Below are 15,513 nucleotides of genomic sequence, written 5' to 3' on the forward strand. Positions count from 1 at the left end.
AAGTCCTTGGGCACCACTAACCTTGACCAGCCAATCTATTTAAACCATTACTCACTGATTTTCCTCTGCTGACACCATATAATGCTGGAACTATTTTACATTTGACTCATGAAACTTTCTGTTATTGTACTCCTGCGGATTAAAATTGGAAATGAGAGCTAAACATCAACCACCACAAGGGAATCCACAACTGACGTATCTATTATATATGTCAATGGTACACATTGCAAGAGAAGATGCAGCCCCATAATTTATCATTTGGAAAATGTATAATACTCTACTCTTTTATTAGGATAAGACAAAGGGATACAAATTGCCAAACCTAGCATCTGATAACATAATTGTTGTGAAGAGTCACAATACAGTACAACACCGTACTGGATATGGTGGTACATAAATACTGACAGTGTTCTAACGTTAATCTGCACTAATACTTTTTTTTACAATGAAGGGCAAGAACGTGGGGTGCCTTTTATGCATTCAAGAGTTTGCATGTGTGTTTGTGTAGAAAGGAAAGTGGATGAATGCCACATTGAGTCAATGAATCCGTGCATAAATCCATGCCCTCATGGATGAGAGAAGGCATCGATGAATCAATCAGGCAGGACTTAAAAAACAGAATTTATGAAGGGCGACTAATTACCCTTGAGGGTATCCAGGTGCTGAAAACCCTGCGGCTTGGGAGCGTTCTGTTGAATAGCCAGGCCTTCAGTCCTTTCCTAAATTCCAGCAGAGAGGATGAGGTCTAGAGTTGAAGTGGGAGTTCATTCCAGGACTTTGCAGCGAGGTAGGAGAAAACGAGTCCTCCACTGTTGCTTCGGTGGATGCGGGAGGCATGAGCAAGGGAGATGGGGTTGGAGCACAGGTGTCTAGAGGGTAGGTGGAACTTCAGGCGGTGGTTGATGTCTGCTGCTCCTTGGTAGTGTAGGGCTTTGTAGGCGTGGATCAGCATCTTGAACTGACATAGCTTCAGAATGGGGAGTCAGTGGAGCTTCCTGAAGTGGGGGGTGATGTGGGTCCTCTTTGGAAGGTCTAGGGATGAGTCTGGCCACTGAATGGATGGATAAACGACTGAGTACATAGATGGATTAAAGACTGAGTGAGTGGATGAGTAACTTCATACATGGATGAGTGGGCACATCTGTCAGTCTGAGGGTGCATTTTCAGGGGGGTTGAATATTTGAGTGAGTAGATGGATGAGTTGACAGATTGGTGAATTAATGGATGAACTTGTGAGTGAGTAAAGGGCTGTGTTAATCGAAGGTAAGAAAATGCATAGATACCCCACCTCCGGCCATCCATTTGTAAATCTTGTCTGGCAAACCACTGGCTGCTAGTCGGCTTCTACGAGGACTCAAGCCTTGTCCCTGACATCGATATGCCACATGCCTTACGCCTATTTTCACATTCAGTGCCACTAATTGGTAAGTGCTTGAAAAGATCCTGGCTGCACCCTCTTTCCCGAGCTGGAGGCCGCCCCCTCACCATCATCGCAGTTACCTCCTTCCAGCTCACAGGCTGCTACCAGCCCCTGATGTGACTCCCCCATCAGAGGCAGCTGTCACTGATGTGACTAGGCCTGTACCTTCGCTTCAGCTCCTCTCAATCTCTTCTTCCTACCTTCAGTCTGACACAAAGATACTGACATGCTTCTACTTCCCCAGGCCTGACCATGCCTTTGCCCTCTCCTGACACGTCACTTGATTGTGTAGAGTTCTCCATCTGTGGCATGCATTCAACCTGACGCAGAGTGATGACATGCTGCTTGTCTCACTCACCCGAAAGTGCTTGTCCAACAGTGTCAGTCAGTGGCAGTGGCAAGCACTATGTGGACTCATCAGACTACTGCACCAGAGAAATGGGCATTAGAAAACTGGCAGTAGTCATGAATGATGTTTACCAGAGCCAATGGCTGACGACCATGGTCCTTCAAACCTGATGGCAATTCAAAAGTGACAATATTAAGGCACTGATTATACTGACCTACTCTTAACAAGGAAGGCTTATTCTACTCGCGCACAATACAGAGCAGATGAAGATATTGACCAATAATGATAGGAAGCAACTAAAGAGATCACATCATTAAAAATAAATATTCGGGATAATGTTGCACTATTGGTAATACTGATTCACAAGATTATAGTTGTCAGAATCTACTAACCCAATTTTAGATCCAACTGGATTAATGAACTTCACATCTATGGCCACTATGCAGAACAGGAATATGATGACCAGCAGCAGGCTCAAGCAATGGAACTGATATGAGAGAGAAAACAGACATTGACTATCACCAGTCTGCTGGCAGCTGCTGCCTACTGCGTTATAAGAGACATCTAAAAAGAGGATTGATAGCTTTAATGCCTTGTCTCTTTTGATTCAACAAAAGTATGCAATAACAAATGCAATACTTCCAAAACCACAAGCCTATACATAGATGGAATTGGTTGACCAAAACTAACTAGCTAAATCCAGGATGTCATCCTCCTTCCTATGTTGCCGAAGTAAATATCCAGAGGCTGACATAGTCCAATAGTCTGTGAAAGTACCAAGTTAAAGGAGTGCAGGGGTGGATAGGAAGGGTCATACAAAATGCATCTCAGGAGAGTTGACAGAGCCAGCATCCCTCTTACATGACCCAATGCCTTTCCCAAAAATCACTCAGCAGAGGACAAGGTGGTTTGCCACGACCCTAATGGGAATTACCCCATTGGAAATAAATGCAAATGCCAACATTGGGAGATGATGTGGTGTAACAACCAGAGATGCCTACTTTGAAATGAGGGAAATGGGTTCGAGTCTTGGGGGGAGATTTTCAAAAAAGTTGCGCACCGCAGGGAGGGAGCAGGAGAGCACCATATTTTTAAAGATATGGCTCTCGCCTCCCCTTTCCCTTGCGCCGGTGCTGATTTCAGCTGCTGTGCGCCATGCACACACCTTAGCACCGCAGCGCTAGGGGGTGTGCATGAGTGTAGCATAGGTTTTGTAAAGGATGGGTACCCTTCATGTACAAAATACTATGCAAGGCACTATGAAAAGCTTTTCCCACTTTGCATACGTGCTGCACAGTGCAGCATGCTTGGAAAGTTGGAAAAGCATGGAGAAATAAAAGCATTTCTCCTGTTAGCGCCTCCGTTGAAGGGGCGTTAACTTTTGGCGCAAAACCATGTTTACAAATATTTGTAAGTGTGATTTTGCATCAATAGGCATGGGTGGTGGCATGGAAACGCCCATGTACCACCCATGTAACGCTTTCTTGGCGCAAAGTAACGCAAAACAGTACTTTTCGCTGCTTTTCGCTACTTAAGGAGTGCTTCCCAGCTGGAAAGAAAATAGCAACAAAAAAACTTTTGCCGGTTTTCGTCACTTTTGTGATGCTAAACCAACGCAACAGTTTTGAAAATCTCCCCCCAAGTGTTGGCTGTACATGCTGTGATTCTGAGCAAATCAGGTGCTCATGCAAAGCTCTCCAATACCTTCAGGTCGAGTTTGCGCTATATAAAACTGCAAAAAGAAGCAATATAAGGCTGGACACGAGAAATGTATCAGATAGACACCTTAAAAAACTGATGCACAAACTGAATGACAAACTAGTCGCTTTCTAAATGGTCTGGGGAGGGTTTCTGCAAAAAAGGAAATGATTCCTGAAGAAATGATCAGCTTAGTTTAGACATCAAAAATACACAGCTATTAGCGTGAGAAGGGCATCAATATGAAAACCCCAATGATGGTCTGATAACTTATCTACACAATATAGTACACCAATTGCTCATATATTATTTATGAGAAGGGATAATATTATGTAGCAGATTTTAGTAAATGTGCAACAGGCTTTAAATGATAGCAGAGTTGGGTTAGTCCTAATGCAAAGAGGGATATGGTTCCAGCTTTTGGGTGCATATATGGAGATAACCCGTACCTTGTTTTTTATTTATTTGTTTCACTTTTTCTCCAAACTGATGTTGATTTTGCTGCTCGTGTGCCAAGATCCGTTGTGATTGGTCAGCTTGTCAGCCAATAGGCAGAAAGGTAGTTGTGATGGCTTTGTAGATGATGCAGCTTATTTTGAAGATGGTGGGGCAGCAATCAAAGGTAGTGGAGTTCTACCTGGGTTGGGTGATGTGGTTGTATTTCTTCAAGCCATGAATGAGGTGAGTTATGGCGTATAAAATGCCCATTTTCTGCTATCATCTCTAGTGCCTGTTTATAGTCTGCAGACCATGGCAACTATTTTTAATTTTAGTAAACATTTGCTATGGTCCATTATGCACATCCGGCGGCCGTCAGGGCACCGGATGGTCTCCAGGTGCTCTTCTGTGCTCCAATAAGGGCCTTTTGTTAGTCAGTTTCAGACTGGTACTTCCATTGTACAGGGCTATCTAATCTTACTCCTTTAGTCACAGGGCTCTGAGGGTGTAGTGGACGTAGGTTGTCACTCTTGTTGGTCAACCATTCAAGTGCAGTTTCATCACAGAATTTCTTTTGGAATATTTCTTTAATAATAACTTTTTATGATGGTGTATAACTAACTTAGGGTCTTATTTAGTTTGGCGGATGGGACGCTCTGTCAAAACATGATGGGTGTCCTGGCAAACGGTATACCCAACACGCTTGTGAGAATGCGTCCCATCCACTAAACTCTAAAAAAGGCCCTCAGATTCTCGTCTAACTACTAGTTGGTGCAAAGTATTAGAGTTATGTATAACACCTTCCCCAATATGGTTAGATTAGAGTGGGAGCAGTAAATTGTATCCCTAATGTCCAACACTTTCCCCAAATTATAGATATTTGGAATGGTGCACCATAGACCTTCTTATCCAGAGTCAATAAGGAGATGCGTACGGCAAAGTATTCCTTTTAAACATCTATTTTATTAAATCAATTCGAGTTCATTGCATCAACACACAACATCCAGCCAACGCGTTTTACTCAGTTTGAACTTGAACTTTGTCAGTGCTATGAACAACACATATATAAATACATAAATATTTACACTTAGTAAACATATGTACATACAATAACACAATTCGAAAAGGATTGACATCTCCAATAACAAAACAACATTGCACAACAGACAAAGTCAAAAGACAAAATAAAAAATCATTTGGATATGTGACTGGCACAGGAAAATGTGACAATTAAAAACCTATACTATCAAATTGGTTTAAATTGGACTGGGAATAGTAAATGTCACCTCTTTAGTATCCAACACCTTCCCCAATATGGTTAGATTTGAGTGAGAGCAGTAAATGTTACCCCTGTAATATCCAACACCTTCCCTGAATTGGTTTAGATTGGAGTGGGAATAGAAAATGTCACCCCTTTAGTGTCCAAAACCTCTCCCTAAATTTTGCATGATAAAGACATGTCACACATTGTTCCGTTTTGATTTGCTTCCAATTGTTTATTATTCTATAGTTTTACATTTTTAATCAATGGTATATTCTTCAAGTACCAATGAACAATATGAATGAAGTTAAATAAAGTAAACATTTGTCAGTATTTTCTAATAATAAAAAATCACGTAAATCATATTTATATACATTCGTATGTTATAAATTTTCAACTCTTTTTTTTTCAAAGTCAAAGAATGCTTTATTCAACGTTTTTCTCATAAAAGTGTTACAGATAAAAGATAAAAACAACTAACATAGTTAAGAACTAGAATAAAATCAATTTGTGCAAAATAGTATAAAATAGTGGTCAGAAATCTCAATTAATGCCAATCCATTCCTACACAATTTAAACAAACATGTATGAATAGATTTTCAAATAATCTCAATACATTTCAGGGGATCATGTATGGATTTGTCAAAGCCCACACATAGCTTTTAGTCTGAAAGCTTGATCGTAATTGGGTGTATTTACAGTTTCATTTTCCGTCTACAATTTTTTGCGAGCAGATACACCACATCCACTTTAAAAATGTTGCCATTGGAATGGCGTACCTTGTTGATGGGTCCATGCAGAGGATTCAAAGGGCTGTATTGCACGACCTAGAGCCCATATTCCTGCATATTTGCAACAACCAGGCCTTACATGGTCTGGAATATGCAGGGCAGACAAACAGCATGTGTGCCAAGTTTTCTACTTGATCTATGCATATCATGCATTTGTTGGTGGTTGTGGTGGACCATTTGACTGTGAAGCTCTTTAGTGGTAGAGTTCCTGTTCTAAATTGGAAATACAATTTCCGATCTATAGGCTTTGCAATATCGTCCCAATAGGGCTTGAGCTTCGGATATGGTTTGATTTGTAAATCGAGCCCTGTTAGTGAAGAGAGATTGTGGCACCTGCACTCTTCATCTGCAATCCTCTCCCAATACTTTTCTTTTAGAATTTTATTCGACGGGAACTGGGTGGTAGAGAGACTGGCCCACAGATGTGCGAGGCCCAGTTTGCAGAGAAGGCGCTTTAGATTACGCAACCAAGTGATGTTGTGGAATTGATCCATATCGATGATGTCCCATAGACCCTCAGCGTACACGGCCAGTTCTGGAGTAGTCCATATCCTATGACAGTAGAGGATGGGCTGCAGCCTGGCATAGTCTGCAATAGCATTCCTGCCCAGATCGTTCCGTAAAGGAACCGTCAATGGGCTTTGTGGTAGGCTAGTTATTGCACGCAGGAACTTGTTCTCGTCAATTGTTAGCTGTGTCATGTCCTCCAGTCCCCAAAGCTCAGCACCATAAAGGGCCAAGCTCACCACTTCACTGTTATAGATTTGGAGGACCGGGCAGAGTGGTTTTGTAAGAGAGGTCTTGATTTCCTTTTGCAGGGCACCCTCTAACTGCCGATGTTTCAGCGCCAGGCATCGATATGAAATTTCCACCTCATTTCCATCTGCAGTTTGATGCCTAAGTAAACAAAAATTGATCGAGCTGCTCAAGGGGAAGCCCATCCATTTTTATTTTGCCCTTGAAGGATCTATGTTGATTGAAAGCCATAAACTTGGTCTTATCAGCATTCATTTTTAAGCCTCGAATAAAACAAAATTCTTCTTAACACCGCAATGCATGTTGCAGACCACTTAGGGTTTTGGAAATAATCAAAGTGTCATCTGCAAACATTAAAATCGGGATCTTTCTGCCAGCTAGAATAGGAGGATCGGTTTGAATAGTAGCAAGAAAATTTGCCACTCCATTTATAAAGAGTGAGAATAATGTGGGAGCTAACACACAACCCTGGCGAACGCCCTTACATACCGGGAAGGTATCTGTCTTATTACCCTGCGCCCCCCATCGTATCTGTGCCTAATTCCCCTCGTGGAGGCGGACAATGAGGCAGAGTAAGTCCTGTGGCATCCCCAACTATTTCAATACCTCCCATAATTTGGGCTGTGAGACCAGGTCAAAAGCTGATTTCAAATCGACAAAGGCAGCATACATGCTGCCCTTGACGAGGACTACCTTCCACCAGTATATCGTAGCAAAGCGGAAGACCTGATCGATTGTACTTATGTGGGCCCAAAATCCTGCTTGGAGGTGGCTAATGATGGAGTGTTCATCCATCCATGCATGAATTTTGGCCAGCACAAACTGGGCTACCACCTTTTGTATATAGAATCTATGACGCTTATTGGCCTATAATTTGCGGGCATGGACTTGTCTCCTTTTTCATAAATTGGGATTATTTCTGCCCCCTTCCGTGTATCTGGGATAGGAGCACCATGTGCAATAGTATTTGCTAGTAAGAGTATGTATTGGGACCAATTGGGTCTGTCCTGCAAGAAAATATCAGCAGGAACACTATCTAGCCCTGGTGCTCACCCCCCTGTCAGAGCGTTGAGGACAGATATAATATCTGCCTCCGCAAATACCTTGTCCGTGGTGTAAGGATGTGATGGTACCAATCCTAAATCATCTACATCTGTATCATCACTAGCATATTGGGAGAAAAAGTGGATAACCCACTCGCTAGGGTCGACATTATTTTCTGAGTGTGGTGCCACTCCTCCCCAACCCCATTTTACCAAGTGCCAGAATTGTTGTGAGTGTTTACTACCACATACACATTTCGATTTTAAGCACCTATCCTTGTCCCAGGATTTTTTGGCAACCATGGTAACCTTCTTCTGAGTGGTCCTAGCAGATCGCACTCTTGCCACATCTCCCTACTTAATTACGTCACTAAGAGCTCCACAGGCACTTCTACACTCAGTGTTGTACCAATGATGTTTACTGTCTGTATCTCTCATTCTAACTTTGCTGGGTCTTTGGAAATTGGTGTGAATGTATGCACATACTGAGGAGTGCAATTGTGTGATGTCTTTAGCGAATGTTAGTTATGGAGAGATGTCTCCATCGCTTTTGCTGTGTTGACCATCTCATTAGTTATAGAAAGTGGGACTGCAGGATGTTCTAAGATCATAGGCCATTTTACCTGCTGCATGTTGTTTGAGAGCTGGAGTTCACTTGTGGTATGGTTTATACTAGGCTGTGAATGTGCCCTAAAGTCCCTAAGAGCAAATTTAGAGCACAGGGTATTGGGGTCACTCTCCACTTGTACCTGCACAACCATGTCCTCAAGGGTATGCCAAATATTCAGATCAACTAAGAGATAATCAATACGTCTTAAATGTACTCCGCTGTTATAGGTGTATACCCCAAGTCTTTCTGATGCTGTTCTACCATTGGCTGCCCTAAGGCCATATTCATTTGAATTGCTGCCTCGGTCGATCTTTTAATCGCCATGAGCACGAGCGAAGGAACACCCCACAACTCATCCTCCTCCCTCGCCACTTCATTATCCTCGCTATCGAGGGATTCTAATGGTGTATTTAAGTCCCCATATATGATTTCAGAGGCTTCCCAAGACAGAGTTTCGAAAAGCTCGCCTAAGGCATTGATGGTGTCTGATTTGCGCCCCCGCTAAAACCTCTCGCATATACATTTTATATGTCAATGGGTCCATATTGGCCGATCTTGAGCCTGATCGCTAAGATGTCATTGTTATCTGTGGATAAAGCCCGAATTTTGAGGCCAATATCTTGTTTAACCCAGATTGTAAGTACCCCCCGATGGCTGACCTCTAGGGCCCTGGATTGCTGGGCTATAGAAATTAAGATATCCGGGCTGGTGGATAGGGTCAGTAGACCAGATTTCCCCGAATGCAGAGATGTCATAGTAGTCTTCGAAATTATTCCAGTCCGGATCAGCACCCCTATGCCTCAAACCGGCAATGTTCCATGAAAGTACCTTGATAAAACATAGCTTTGACTAGACGCCCCCTCGCCTAGAGGAGGGGCGCCGTTAGTTGCGCCATGAAACCGAGCTCCAGATGGAAGGGCTGGTCTGCGTGATCAGATTCCGTGATGACGTGTGGGTACACGTGTCAAAAACGAAACTTACTACAGTTAGCTTATAAGGCAGCGTCCCTCGGGTCTCCTCCTCTTTGTCTCCTTGGACCCGGGGAAGCCGCAAGAGCGTCGGAAACCACCCACCCACCCGGCAGAAGATCAAGGCAAAGGGCGGAGCGCTGCCAGTTAACACAAAAAGGGACATGCGCAGAAATGGAGGTTCAGCGACTGGATGGACCCCAAGAGGGGGTACAATGGAACTGTGCAGTGGATAGGCGGGGAGGGGTCTGACCTGCTGGTGGTCCTGGACTCTACTGCCGAGGGTAGGCGCGGGGAGGGGACTGACCTGCCGGTGGTCCTGTCTCTACTGCCCTAGCCCACAATGTATAGGCTGTGTGGACTCTTTGGGAGGCTGCCTGTGTTCAGGTACCTCAGTGGCCCGGGCGGTATGCGGTGGCCAGTATTTCAAGCAATGCAATGTTTGCTGTAGCGCGTTGGGGCCTGCCGGCACAGTGTGCGCAGCTGGATCGGCCGAGTCGGCCAACAAATTTAAATACATGTGTATGGCAAAGCTGAAATCAATTATAATGTTACGCCTAATTTCCTTACTGCTTTTGTCATGTGGACGTGGACGAGTCGGCCACAAATTAAAATACATGTGGATGGCGAAGCTGAAATCAATTATAATGTTATGCCTAATTTCTTTACTGCCTTATGTCATGTGGATGTTGCTAAAGTTCTGTTCATGTGAATAATGATTTATATATCCAAGTAGTACTTTACTCCCGTTGTGGTTGTGTAGATTTATATGAGTAATATGAATAAAAGTCTACGCCTTGGACAATATAACCGATTTCGGATATTCTTGGGCCCAGTGGGAGCTGATGGGTGTCAGAAGTGAATGGGAGAGAGTGTTTCATTGTGTGCATACTATGAGTTGACACCAGGCGTTTGGCCTCTCATGGGAGATATGGGATCAGGCGTCTGTAATAGCACATGCCTAGCAATTTTAGGGGAGCTAGGGTGTGTTAGGGATGCGCCAGCAGATCTGAGGGCAATAGGCTCACAGGAATAAGTTGGTTTAGTGGCCTGTGGAGTTAAGGCGGGCGGAAAATACCTTCAATCGATCTCTCAAAGTGGGGACCTAATGATTTGGGAGTCACTGGGATGTTTGGGGGTTAAATCGCTGTTATTATCTGGGAGCGTATATTTTAGGCGGATGGTAGTTGCAAAAAGGTGTTGGGTCCGGAGATCGAAAGCCACCAGACCATCCCCTAAATCGCTCATTAAAGCTTTCTCTATGTTTTTAAAATGGGTTGGGAATGTGATTGGGTTCTTTTCTTGACTGTAACATTGTTGGTACTGCTTGAAAATAACAGTTATTTCTCTGCAAAATAACCTGCTTCCCCTCTGCAGTGCGTTGGGGGGAATCATGACTCACTGGTTGGGATCATATCATAAGTAGAGCATTCCTTTAAACTGATTCTTTTTATGGCTTTTGTGAGGGTTTATTGTTATTATGTAAGTGTATCGGAGAACCACAATGTCATGAAATGTATGTTTTATATGTATAGGTTTGTACACCCCTACACACCACATTAATATATGTTACAAATCACTACATTTTTCTGATTTACTGATGCCCTTGAATTTTAACTATCATCTTCCTGAATGCCCCTTTGACCTCCTCATTTCTTATACTATACACAAAAGGGTTGAGAAAAGATGCCACCATGGAGTAAACTACACTTACCCATATGCTCTTATCAGGCGTAAAGACTGCAGACGGCCAAGCATATGTAAAAAATATAGGGCCATAAAATAGGACTGTGGAGGTGAGGTGGGAGAGGCAGGTGGAGAACGCTTTGTTTTTTCCAGTGGAGGACTTCAGTCTGAGAATGACTGGAGCTATCTGGCAATAGGAGATAACAATACAGAGAAAGGGAGTTCCTATGAATATTGTGGCCTCTGTGGATAGTACAAGCTCGTTGATGGTGGTGTCTGAACATGAGAGCTTCAGAAGGGGTGGGAGATCACAAAAGTAGTGTTCAATTTTATTGGAGTCACAAAAGACTAGCCTGGCAGTCAAGACACTGTGCAGTGATGAATGTAGAGATGAAGCCACCCAAGCACAGGCTATTAATGTTTTACAGAACTTCTTTGACATGAGTCGTACATAATGTAACGGATGACATATCGCCATGAATCGATCAAAGCCCATTATTGCCAGTGTGTAACTGTCCATATTGCCAAATGAAAAGAAAAAATGCAACTGGGTGATGCAAGCAGAGAAAGAAATGGTCCTCTTCGATGACACCAGGTCTATTAGCAACTTGGGCACTGTCATAGTGGTGAAGCAGATGTCAACACAGGCCAGGATGCTCAGAAAGAAGTACATTGGCGTGTGGAGTCTAGAGTCTATCCTGATGAGTAGGATGATTGTCAGGTTTCCCAGCAGAATGCTTATATACATAGCAAGGAAAATGATGAAGAGGGGCAGCTGCTGCTCTGGGCGACTAACAAAGCCCAAAAAGACAAATTCTGTGACTGAGCTCCAGTTTCCTCTCGCCATATTGATGCAGAACTGGAATGAACAAAACAGTGTGTTTAGTAACCTAATAGCAAACATCACATGGCATTAACTGTCCACCACCCAGCATCCTCCACTATTAATCGTTGGCTTTATGATTGTTTTTGACCACATACAGAGCTCTGCTGCGTTTGGCCAGTTTTGGGCTGCATACATACCATATACATACATCCATACATACATGTATACTTGCCTTTACTTTCCATTGACCATTGATTTGCTATTGTCAGAATCTCAAGGATTTAGCTTTCTGAATATTACATTATCCAGTTTCTCATTCAAAATTAGGGCTCTCGGTTTTATGGTAATTATTTTTTAGCATTTCCATCTGTATTTATCCATATTTCTTTTTTGGCCACCTAATTGATATTTCTGCATATGTATTTTGTGTTTTGAGAATAAATGGAGTCGTAAAATGGTATATTTCTACATTTATTTTATTGATTAATATACAATCATACTTTCCTGACTGTCGTATTTTAGGAAATTAAACAGCAAAATATAGCAAAACAGATTGGTTTCTTTCTGTATTTAACTACTAAAATCAGTAAAAGCAAAAAACTGTGAGCCTTATCAAAATCCACAATCTGGAACATTCGTGAACAATACATTTAGCCTTTGTACTTAAGCAGCCCCTGCCCCATTCACTGATTCTTTGGCTAACAATGGCTTTTGTGTTGGTGCTTGAATGAGGCAAAACCACTGGAACCCCTCAACAAATCATGGTTCTGAGCACACTATAACAGATTTACTGTTGGAGAAAACATCCAAACTATTAGCTGGTAACAATGTCTGCTAATCTATTGCTCCATTCCAAATTTCTTGTTGCCCAGAAAGATCTGGAAGGGCAAGATGATACAACAACTCAAAAACCAAGTGGAAACAAATAACCTCTTGCTTGATAGTGAGTGTGGATTAAGTTTACAACGGGGCCTCAAACTTGCTTTAGTTGACATTAGTCACATTAGTGAGGTATAATCTCATTACTTGATGCAGAACACCCAAAATGCTTAATCGGCTACGTCATAGCAGATCCCGGTGAAAAATCGACCATGAATTGATTGTGTGGGCTTTTGTCAAATGCATGAGCCTTCAGTAGATCAGATCCATTGTAGCAATTTCCTTTCAACAGATCATAGTCATCAGATCAGTTTACGATCAGAACACCAAGCATTTCGATCACCTGTCATATCCCCTGTCACTTTCCGCTAGAACTGTGGCACTTCTACTTATCTATACAGTACCTGACTGCGGTCATCGCTCAAGCTTCAGTTCCAAATGTATGATGTTGATATATCCATTTATTTATTTATAGTTTTGCACAGTGTGACGCAGGCACACTTTACCTTTATCAAAATTAAACTAGATTAGAAATTGTGGTTTCAACTCAATGACATTAACTCTCATATTCACTATGAATTATCTGTGGATCAAAAAGTGGCAGGGTGTTTTAAAGGTGTTGAAGTCTTTGAACATCTTCACAAAACAAGACACGCCCTTTTGGCAGGTTGGTATGCATAATGTATAAAAATATGAGTTGAAATGAAAGCTCATCTTAGAAGGACGAGTTGACCCCTGTATAGAAGTTATATTAAGGTCACGGTTAGTTCTGAAAGGTAATATATTCAACAGCCCAACACCAATTCCATTTACATATAATAATTCACAAAGCCATTTAATTTCACTCATAGATGGAAAAAGGAACGGTAAAATGCCAGAGTCTAAAATTATCAGCATGCAATGCTCACCCTCAGCAATACACTGAGTTTCGGGCCAATAATGTATATACTCTATGGAGGAAATAACACATTTGACAGAGTTGGGCCACCATACATTTCTGTGGAGCTGTGACGGAATGAGAGGATGATTACAGGATTGTGGACAGAGGACAGGAAGGCTACATGTACCAAGAAGTGGAGCCCTCTTTTTGAAGCTCTGCATTTGGAGTTTGCATGATTGTTGACACTAGGAACTTCATAATTAATTCCCTATGGGGGTTTTTAAGAACTGTTGGCCCAATCGAGATATGGGCGAGCAGCCCATTTGTCCACCCGGGTGATGGAGCAAATTACTCTATCACCCTGACGGAGATGCCTCCCACCTAATTCAGAAATGGCCGCCAAGCTGGCAAAACAACTATTAAAAACCAATACAAAACAACTGTAGCAACATTTCCACTACACTACACACAACAAACCCATACTCTCCTCAGTCTCATACAACCTCTTTCTTTCTTGCCAAATCCTTCCTCTAACCTCTGCCCAGAGCTTAATTTGAAACAGTGGTTGAAGGCGGGCCCACCAGCACTTATCCTTGGGAACCAGTACTTATTTTTCTTCAAAAAATATTGATTGATCCAGCGCAAAAGAGGGAAAACACAAATGGGAAAGGAGGAAGGAAAATGACAAAAGGAGAAAACAGGAATGAAAAAGAACATGCAAAAGCGATATAAAAATTCAATGGGTATCAACTCATGAATGAAAGAGGCATGAGGTAGAATCAAGAGTACACAGGCTTGCTATTCGATACTCCAAACTTTGATAGAAGTTGACACAGTCTTCTGGACAAAGCTTTGGGCCGTAGCACTTATTATTTTACAAAATAGTCACTGCTTCTGACAACTCCAAATATTACCTAACCTGGACTAATTCACAACAACCCTACTAGTCAAAGGCAACTACACACCTTGTATTCCCAATTCCATCCAGTATCCCAACCAACCACACACAGACCCTACTAAAGGCCTTTTCAATCTGTTGGACAACCAGAAACCAATAATGTTATGTCCTGCTAAGGCAACACAATCAGCAATAGGACACTGCCTTGAATTTGCAAGGACAATAATCATACCCCCACAGCATAAAATCACACCACCTCCAAAACACCTTTTTTAAACTGCCTACTAATAAATGCACGGTCTAGGTCCAACACAACAAGTACTTTTTTGAACTTTTGACAGATAGACAATCTGACCTATGCTTCTTAACTGGATCGAAGCTGGGGAAAATCATGGACACAATATTGCACAAAGCTGTTCTACCAAGCTATCAAATTGTTATATAACATCACACAGTTAAAAGAGGAGGACTCTTAGCCATCATATTTAAGGAAACGCATCTCACACCAAAGATGGGGATATTTCCTTCATTTTAAAATCTATTTGTAGAATATCATCTGCATTTCTTTGGAAAAGTAAAAAGCATACGTTTCTTTATACAGATGAAGGACATATTAAACAACATTGGAATTAGTTAAGAACATCTGATGCTGCTGAAATCCAGATTTAAATTACAATAGAAAGTGCACTTGTTGATTCATTATTCTTTGAAATATTTTTTATGTATTTGTCAAAAGCCAGCTAGGGATTTCAACCATATTTTGAGGAATATATGTAAACTAATCTCATCTTATATTTTGCATTAGTCTTCCAACAGAGGTAGTTGTATTCAATCTCCTATTTAGTATAATACATTCATTAAAATTAATAATAGAGTGATATTCTGGAAAGTATCAAATAATAATGGAATGATAAAGTTATCCTGGGTGCACCAATTATTTGGAAATAATACTTTCTATAACGTTTGTTGGGTGTAGGATAAATACCAGAATCCTAATTCTTTGTCAAGAC

General features: G+C 41.9%; 1 protein-coding gene across 1 annotated transcript; it reads right to left on the bottom strand.

The window, feature by feature from the left end:
* Positions 1-10,928: 10,928 nt before the first annotated feature.
* On the bottom strand, positions 10,929-11,867 carry LOC144806963 (olfactory receptor 1f45-like). The gene has a single exon (XM_078673018.1). The coding sequence runs from the start codon at positions 11,865-11,867 to the stop codon at positions 10,929-10,931; it is 939 nt and encodes a 312-aa protein (XP_078529144.1).
* Between the last annotated feature and the right edge of the window lie 3,646 nt (positions 11,868-15,513).

Source organism: Lissotriton helveticus, unplaced genomic scaffold (genome assembly GCF_964261635.1).
Source record: "Lissotriton helveticus unplaced genomic scaffold, aLisHel1.1 SCAFFOLD_632, whole genome shotgun sequence".
NCBI lineage: Eukaryota > Metazoa > Chordata > Amphibia > Caudata > Salamandridae > Lissotriton > Lissotriton helveticus.